The sequence below is a fragment of the Phalacrocorax carbo genome, chromosome 2, assembly GCF_963921805.1.
Source record: "Phalacrocorax carbo chromosome 2, bPhaCar2.1, whole genome shotgun sequence".
Taxonomy (NCBI): Eukaryota; Metazoa; Chordata; class Aves; order Suliformes; family Phalacrocoracidae; genus Phalacrocorax; species Phalacrocorax carbo.
Window position 1 is genome coordinate 41,988,334 of NC_087514.1, and position 9,891 is coordinate 41,998,224.

Here is a 9,891-nt window from a genome sequence, read left to right on the forward strand (position 1 = left end):
GAGCCAAGGCAGTCCCACCAGAAGGAGAGGGGAGTGGATGAGCAGGCTGGCAGCTAAAGGACAACAGGAGCTGCAGCCACCATTCAGCCCAGTCTGAACCCTCTGGACACCTGTCAGTAGCCACTTCATATATTGCTAAACTTGAACTATAAACTGCAATTGGTAAATCTGCAGGATAGATGAAAACACACCTGATTGACCTTCAAAATATCAACTATTACAGCTGTCTGATTACTTTGGAACCACTACTGATATGTGACATCAGCTCAAGGCCACGTCTGCAACTGTCTACATCAATCCAGCGAAGCTCTCTGCAGAAAGATGTCAGAACAGAGACAAAACAAGTTCTCTCCAGAAATGGTTAATCAATAGCTTGCTAGGTTGACTGAATGCAATGATACAGTGGTGCACCTACTGTATATAAACCATGGCCTGGCTTCTGCATCATTCTCAGTCACCTCTCCTGCCATACTGTTACTTACCCGTTTTCCACTTGGAAGTTTTTGGGCATTACCAGGAATGTTCATAGCATCATGGATCTGGGGAATCGTGATAATGCTCTGTTGTGGGTTTTGGTTTCTTCTAGGGAGGAGAAGGAGGTAAGGAATCTATTTGTAAATGCATCTTAGTGTACCTAGCCTTTACTCCTCTCAAATATACTGTGTATATAACTAAAAAAACTGTAATCTGAAGATTACGATATGGACAGATGCTGGATAGCACAGGCAACACTGTAGTTTGCTTGTGAGAGATTTATTTTATAACAGAATTTGTGTGTATGGGCTTTTTAATAATAGTGAGGTGACGCCTAGATAGAGCTGTAGGTACAAATCAATGCATAAATGAGGTAAATAAGATATGAATATGCATGTTCTGATTTTCTAAAGTACTGGGCAATAGTTTTACCTGCATTGTAATCACAGCTAATACCTACTTGTATCTAATTATAGTTTAATACCTACTTATGAACATTTTCATAATATCAGTCTGTCATATCTAGTTGCACAGTTTAATACAGATAATATTTATGTACCTTACTATGTCAAATACATATTCCTTGAAAGCATTTATCCTACCTGCACATTTACATAAGGAGTAAGTAATTTGCTTACCTATTGTAATTTTGTATTTTTTTCAGCAGTCATTTTCTTATTTTAATTTAAAAAGTTTAAAGTTAAGGTGAAAATAGCTAACTTCAGATAATAGCCAGCAGGAATTTACTAGAAAAGCTAAAGTATTATTTGAAAATTATTTTAGCAGCTCTGGTGTCCTCATGCAGGAAAGTAGTTTTCCGTCTGAGAATAAAAAATATAATTTAAGCGTATGCTTCACTTTAAGCACACGCTTAGCTTAAAGCGTATGCTTAGCTTAAAGCATGTGCTTAATGACACTATGCCTGAAAGACTAACTCTTACAGTTAATGAAGATCATGGCAAAATTCCCACTGTTTTCAGCAGGATCTGGTCCAAAGGGATATGCCAATAATAACAACGTTTCTACACTCAAAAGGCTATTCCTCTTGGTATTCAAACTGAGCTGAGAATACTGTTGCACAAAAATATTTCAGACAATATCAGTGGGATGGATTTTTCATTTATGGCACAATCGTGTAACAGTGCACCTTAGCTAGTGGCAACAATGTTGCATTTAAACAAGTGAAAAATACACTCCTGATCTAGAGAAAAGAGAATCGACATAATCAGACTGTGTTTTATTATGTTTATTATAATACAGGCTGTTAAAGTTATTCCTTCTCGTATACCATAGGCCTCACAACAGGCTTACTCAATATACTATTTGTTTGGGTTTGGGTTGGGTTTTTTTTTACTTTTTTTCACATTACAAAAAGCCCAGCATCATCATTTTACTTACCTGGTAGTCCTGGAGGAGCGATCTTTACACATACTTCTAAATTCAGCTTTTGTTTGTTGTTTTCTAGGCGACGAGGTGAGCCACCACTTGAAAATGGGTTCCTGCCATACCTGGGCTGTGCCTTGCAGTTCAGTGCCAACCCTCTTGAATTCCTCAGAGAAAAGCAGAAGAAGCATGGCCACATTTTCACTTGCCGAGTAGCGGGGAAATACATTCATTTTCTCACTGACCCGTTTTCATACCATGCATTGATACGCCAGGGGAAACACCTGGACTGGAAAAAGTTCCATTTTGCTACTTCTGCCAAGGTACCACTTTCAAAATTGTTTTAATATCTAACATGCAAAGTATCTGCTGGCAGGACAGACGTACCCAGTTAATCCCTATAGCATAACTATACCTTTGAAATATCATTGGGTTAACATTTCTGCACTTCTGTTGGCTTAAAACATTGGAGTTTGGAGTCTTTTTTTCCCTTTCCCTAATGGAAAGGAAATTGCAGTGATTTGGATTGTCCAAGAATGATATTATTTAGTCGTGTAGTATCCCAAATTGCTAAAGCAGAAATACAGTTAGCACCATCTGCAAAATGATAATATAGCTTGCTGAAGCTAAGACCTTCTTCAGGTTTTAGCACCACTATGGAAGGTTTGGTCCTAATGCCTTAAAAAAATGATGCAACCCAGTAGGAATGCAGTCAAACTTACTGAAGAAAGATAAAAGGCTCCTGTTGATGTCAGCAAGAGTTGAGTGAAGGTCTAGGTAATCATGTCCATTTATTTGTAAGCATCTATTAAACTCTGTTTTCATTTGCCTACATAACTGCTACGGTTCACTGAGAAAATATCATTTCTAGTATTAATAGCCCTTATTATGCTTCCCTCTAGTAACCTATGAAGTTATACTTCGGCTTTAATTTCTGTTAGACTGTATCATCAAGGTTATGGCAGGCTTTATTTACCATGCATACAATTTATTTTATGACAGGCTTTTGGGCATGGAAGCATTGACCCAGCAGAGGGAAACACCACTGAAAATTTTCATCAGACTTTCATTAGAACCCTTCAAGGTAATGCCCTAGATGCCCTCATTGAAGCAATGATGGAAAACCTGCAATACGTCATGCTGCAGTCAAGAACATCTAAACTTCAGTCTAACGCCTGGGTGACAGAAGGACTTTATACATTCTGTTGCCAGGTGATGTTTGAGTCTGGCTTTTTAACACTTTTTGGTAAAGAATTTAATTCAACTCAGGACAAAAATCTATCATCAAAGCAGGAAACTGAGAGAGCTCATATCCTAAATGCCCTCGAAAACTTCAAAGAATTTGATAGGATCTTTCCAGCCCTCGTGGCGGGGCTGCCGATCCACCTCTTCAAGAGTGCCCACAGTGCACGCGAGAAGCTGGGAGAGGCACTCCTCCACAAGAACCTCCTGAAGAGGGACAACCTCTCTGAGCTTGTCACCCGCCGCATGTTTCTGAATGACACTCTGTCAACCTTCGATGACATGGAAAAAGCGAAGACCCATGTGGCGGTGCTCTGGGCCTCGCAAGCCAACACCATTCCTGCCACGTTTTGGAGCTTGTTCTATCTTCTTAAGTAAGTCCCAATGTTCTTGTTTCCAAACAAGAAACAGGTTTATCATCTTCCATAAACTAGTTCATTAATACAGGCAAATTCCACTGCTTGATACCTCATCAGTGTCAAAAAACTTTCTCATTAAAACAAAAGTGGCATGTTGTTCTGGTCTTCCACAGAAACCCCCTTCACTTGTCTGAGACCAAGTAGTGGCACCGCAGAGCAATTTGGTAGAAGTTTTCTTAAAAAAAACACTCTGGGGCAATGCTACATTTTGTCGAGAAAGCTTTGGAGTAAAACTATATGATATGACATTGAAAGTGCTGGTTGCAGTTAGAACATTAATTGTATTGAAGGCTTCCAATATAATCAGATGTTTTTAGACCATCTCACTAGAGCAGGCAAAATGAGCTTTAACTTCACTATTGTTTTCACAGATACTTAAGAGAAAATAGTTTATATGTTGATAGATCCTTCTGAGGTTGCAGTATAGACTGCAGCTGTTGAATTTGTTACTTATGAGAGGAGCACACAGTTCAGATAATACTATCAAATGTCTGTTTTAGAGTGGGCCTCTCTGGAGTATAACCTACCACAGTGTGACTAACTCTTAAGTATGTATCTAAATTGCTGACATTTTTATTTAGCCGGTGTCTTGCACCCTCATATCTACCTGCCAATACTAATATCTGAGGTTCTTTATTACTTTTTGTTCCAAGAATGCATTGGCTTTAGGTCTTCTGGCCTTGGAGTCTTTTAACACACTGATTGATTGTGCCTTCATCAAGACACTACTGCGTCATGTATTATTATCTAGATGTATTTCACTATAGCTTATATATTCTGCATCTGTAAGAAAGTCTAGACAGTGAAGGATACTATGTGGACTCTTAGTATTAGGAAGATTCTTTTCAGCTAGACAGAATATAGGCACATAACAGGACATCACCCAGGATAAGTGATGTTATAAAACTGATCTATGATCCTGTTCCTAAACTTTCTAACTGCAGTGGAACTATTCCCTAATCTACAACTGATTGTTTTATTTCTTATTCTTGGCATTGCTTTTTAGTGACATGACTGTTTATTACCTGGGTTACGCACATCAGTTCTGTCCCACTTGTCACTGGAGACCGAATCAAATACTTGAGGTTCTTCGCCTTTTTTTGAAGCTATCTACTCTTGCCAAGACATGAAAAAGTGTAATTGCAGCATTTTGCTGCAACATTTCCATTTTAGGATGTTGTACTTTTGGGCTAACAAACTAAATTATAGTCAGGAAGAAAGTTAGTAGCAAAACCCCTTTTTAAAGCATTCTTAAGTGTAAAATTATGTTATACTTCTTCTCTTTTGATCTTAGGAGTCCAGAAGCAATGGCAGCTGCTACCAAAGAAGTGCAAAGTATTTTGGAAAGTGCTGGAGAGAAGATCAGCTTAGATGGCAAACGTATTTCCTTGAACCGAAAACAGCTGGATAATATGCCAGTACTAGGTATGATTATTTTATGCAGGAGTACCAGAAACCACCCCACAATTTTCACAGTCTTCTCTTAGTTACCATATAAATGCTTGCTAAGGAATGACTATGGAATTGTCCAACAAACACTAGGACAAAAACCTATATGTTGCTTAGCAATAGCCAACACAGTCTTCCCAATGTCCCAGGTGGTACTGAGGGTATCCAAATCCACATGAATAGCACTTGTTTGTGGGTAATGGCATGTTTCAATACTGCTACACAGCTAATAACATAGTATTGGAGACCCATGGGTAATTCAGAATGATATTTTATTTAGTAATGAATTCAGATCAAATAAAAGGGTGTTGCCAAATTTTATATCCCAATTCTTACGATGTGAAGCAGTATCTTCTAATACCATTACTTCTATTTCTTCTTAATATTTTTCAAATTACAGGCACATTTTTCAAAAGCGTCCAAGTTACAGAGAGTTTTGAAAATGTCAGCCTTTAACTACTGTTGCTTTTAAAAAAATATAAACAACTTATACTGAAAAAACAACCAAAAAAACCACCCTGAGTTACTTTTTCTGAGTATGGTTTCTATGCACCACCTCTTAAAGTTTCAGAAAATCCTGGTCACTGCACTATTTCTTTTTGTATTGTTTTTATGTTTCCAGTTTTGACTGGTTTGTTCTTTATCTCAGAGTGAAAATGTCTCACTTTCAAATACTCTGTTGCATCAGCTATAAGATTTTTGCTAGGGGAAAGCGGATTATGTTCTCAGTGTTATCTGCAGAAGGGGTAATAATGCTAAAAAGAAATAAAGATACTTTCCTAGGCATTTAGAAAGTTATTGTTAAAATGTTTCATCTAATAAATGCAGGGTTTGATAACGCGTTTGAAATAGTTCAAAATGCATGACCTCCCTCAAGGACATACACATACTATTTCCATGGTAATCATTCCTTTTCCTCTCCCTACAGACGGCATCATCAAGGAGGCAATGAGGCTATCAAGCGCATCCATGACTTTCCGAGTTGCCAAGGAAGATTTCACTTTGCACTTAGAGAACGATTTTTACAACATTCGCAGTGATGATATTGTAGCTCTCTATCCTCAACTGCTGCATTTAGATCCAGAAATCTATGCTGATCCCTTGGTAAGTATTTATCAAAGGGCATTAAAGTCTGAGCTCTAGCAGAAGCTACCATGCCTTTAAATAGAGTATTTATCACCCCATAGCTGGTATTCTGTTAACCTCCAGACAGTCTGTTCTTACACCTGGAGACATAATGATAGGCAAGAGAAAGAATAAAGTCAGTGCAAGCACTATCTGCAAAACAGAGAGCCTTCTACTTACTGCCTTCCTCAGTGAGGAAGCATTATGGGGTGATTGAGGGAGGACAAGGATAAGGATAATATTTTCCCAAAGGCATAGAATGAGAGATCTTCCCGTTCTGCTGTATGAACGAGGATGCAGGTTATAATTCCTATTTTAAGAGGTCAAAAAAGAAAAGCAGAGTTATCAGAAAAGAACCTGGGATTGTGTTCCACATACCAGAGCTTCTCAGGGGCTACGCTCTCCAAAACAGCACCATAGGGCCTGGCAGCACTGCTTACTGCTAGAGGCTCTTCTTTCCCAGCCTGCATTTTGTGTCTTAATGGCATTGTCTAGTTTTTGGAGGTATTCAAATGTCAAGTAACTCTTTTGTGGGTTTTATTACAGACATTCAAATATGATCGCTTTCTCAATGAGAATGGAGAAGAAAAGACTGACTTCTACCGCAACGGTCGCAAGCTCAAGTATTATTATATGCCATTTGGGACAGGCATAGCAAAATGCCCTGGCAGATTATTTGCTGTCCATGAAATTAAACAATTTTTGGCTTTGATATTTTCATATTTTGAGATAGAGCTTGTGGACAATAATGTGCAATGTCCTTCTTTAGATCAATCCCGTGCAGGACTGGGTGTTTTGCAACCAGCCAATGACATTGATTTCAGGTATAGACTGAAATGTCTATGAATACGTATTTTACATTATACATAAAAAAAAAACCACCTGGATAACATATACTTCATATATATTTTATGTATATATGCAAATGAAATGTTGCAAGTCTTGGGAGAAAATCTATATGAGGATGCTAATTCATCAGTCTAATGGAAAATGCATAATGTATACCATTATGGTACCAGCATGCAGTGGGTTTAATGCACTGTGTTGATACAAATGTTTTACCAACCCCTTTTACCAACCATTCTGAAATGAAAGTTAAGATTCTGAATTTGCATGTACAGTAGTTCTTTTTTTTTTCTGTCAGCAAATGCTTTCCCAGAGTTAGTTAGATTTTCACCAGCTCATTCAAAGTAATTGTCAAAATTCAACTACAGTTAAAACTTATTAGTTTTCTGTAATTGCAATGTTGGGGATGGTGATTCTCCCCACAGGTGAAATAACAATTCTGTTGTATAAAGGCAGATTCACAGCAGGGAGGGGAGACTTTCCTGGGGAAGTACCTTTATGGTTTTATGAAAAACTAGAATAAGACTTGAAGAAAATTTACAAAAATGTTCACGTTCTAGTGAAACTGCAAAACCTGTATTATATTCATGTAACATACTTCTTTTCAGAAAGTTGTAACTGTATTAAAATAAATGGTATTGGCTGAACCAAATGCATCTCTAGGCTGTGTGTCATTTTAATGTCTTAACATTCTCAAAGATTTATGCCAAAGCCATCTGAGCCAGCTTTAGAACAGCCAGCTCAAATGCCAATATGGACATAAGTAAATAGCCACTATATATTCACCAGTGGTTCTGGCTGGATTTTGCACCATTCTCTGAACTCCATATTTCCATAAGCCTTCATCTGTCACAGTCCTTAAGTCTTCCCAGTCCAATTCCATTAAAGTTATCATGGGTAGTATGCCCACACATTTCGCTTTTAGTGGTGGCATGTCTGTAAGAACAGTTGTTTCAGGGATAATGTAATTTGGCTCTCTGTAACATCCCTGTCCTTTTCTGCTGCAAATGATGGATGGAGAGGTGTCATAAAAGTCCATTTTTTGATGAAACCTCTTCAGGCTGAAAGAGAGAGCTTTCTTATCATCTGCCAATGAAAAGAAAAAATGGACTTAAAATACTGTTGTTATCCTGGTTTTGTATGTTTCTAAGGACTTGTGGCCTGACCTTTTGTCCTTGACTCAAAAGTAAGCCTCATCACAGAAGACGAGATACAGGACTATTAGATATTTTCAGATTTCACATTCTGGCCAGACATCCAGTCTAGCTGATAGAGCTCTTCCTAAACATGGGATTTTGAACTGAGTGCTAGGACTGCTTTAAATTATGTACCCGTTTCTCTTCTCACTAGCCACCGCGCTAAATATTCACAGGTAAATAAAAAGATTCTGTAGCATGTGCTTATTTATTACCTGTGTATTGTCTTTGTAATTTTATTATATCTTTCTCCATTTTCAAAGGAGAACAGAGAACACCAATTCATTGCCATTTGCAGTATGTATAATATTAAACTATTATGTATAATGCAAGTGGTTTTGAATTATTACTTTGGTTCTCTTGGTAAGGGATGTATCCAGTCTTTAGGTAGAACTTGTTTTCACGCTTCTGTCAATTATATTTTTGTATGATTTATATAAATTATACCACATTCAATGTAAGTTAGCACTGACTTAAAAAACCGATAAAGGCCTGACATCATAATTACACACACCCTGGCACATATTACTACCATTAGAGTACCTACTCCCCCTTTCTTAAACAACATTTGCTTAACATGATTGCTTAAATCAACAGTTTTTGAGGGTAGCAAGGCTATGCAATGTTTTAAGCAAAATACCCTTCCTTGATGAAAAAGAATTCAACAAAGAATTACAACAGCAGATAACAGAAGATAAGATGACGACTGCTAAACTAATTCTAGGTTCCCTGGAAAATTAAGCCTTCTTTTACATCCTCTTGTCTTCTTCAAATTGACTGCTCCAGACTGCTCTGACTGTGCTTTAATGTTTCCTTTCAGCTCCCTTGGTCTATGAGAAATCGAAGTATTCGGTAGCTTCTAGAGCTGATCTGACTTTCAGCTACCCAAGGACTACCTACAGTAGAGAACTGAGAGGAAGGTAAAAACACCGCAGCCTTCACCCTGCAGATTAAAATCAAGTTCTGAACATTGTGGGGAGGCTACCGGCTTTATTCCCAAGTGTCGATGCTCTCAGAGACAGCACAGGAGATGATACAAAAGCCAGCGTCTCCATGTTTGCATTGACTACTTGGCACTTCCTCCTTCCCCTGCTGTGTGATAATCCTGGTCCACTGGAATTCTGTTCTCAGGGCTTTGCTTGACTGGCCCAATCTCATTACCCAGCCTTCCTCACTATGCTGACAGCATGTGCATTAGGTCAGATGCCTGTTTTCTCTCCTGGGACTCTGAAACGTACTCTTCCCTCAACTACTACATCTTCCCCTTCTTATACTCAGTTTTTCATTCCTTCTGGATACTTGCCACATGGGCAGATCTACAGAAGGTATTAGGAAGGGTGTTGGTGTGGTCTGTCTCCTCCTTCAATCCCTTCATAGGGACTTCAGCATTTTAACTAGAAGTTCAGCTACGGGGAACCGTGCCACGTGTTTTCATGGCAGCAGGCATACAGGGAGAAGGTTCAGTTTCTGCCTGATGTTTACTTTTTTGTATTTTTTTTCAGTGAGGATTAGATCAGTCTTTAATGCTCAGAATGTACCAGATAAATGCTACAAATACATTAGGTTTTGCCTATAGCCTTCAGCCAATTTTACACCAAAAAGAGAAGAGCAAGCAAATAAAAATTGTGAAGTTCTGTCAGGCTGGACTGCTATTTACAAATTTATGTTTGGCTTTGAAGTCAATGCTAAATTTGTTGATATTCTAGAACAAAAAGTGCTTCATTGCAACCTGCATAAATCCCTACAAATTTCTAATA

General features: G+C 38.2%; 1 protein-coding gene across 1 annotated transcript; it reads left to right on the forward strand.

Annotated features, from left to right (window-relative positions):
- The first annotated feature begins 449 nt into the window (after window positions 1-449).
- LOC104045362 (cytochrome P450 7A1) lies at window positions 450-7,594 on the forward strand. The gene is made up of 6 exons (XM_009505325.2): window positions 450-599; window positions 1,940-2,180; window positions 2,860-3,473; window positions 4,813-4,943; window positions 5,896-6,071; window positions 6,639-7,594. Exons 1-6 carry the CDS (start codon window positions 520-522, stop codon window positions 6,936-6,938), a joined length of 1,542 nt encoding a protein of 513 aa, XP_009503620.2. The 5' UTR covers window positions 450-519; the 3' UTR covers window positions 6,939-7,594.
- Window positions 7,595-9,891: the final 2,297 nt, after the last annotated feature.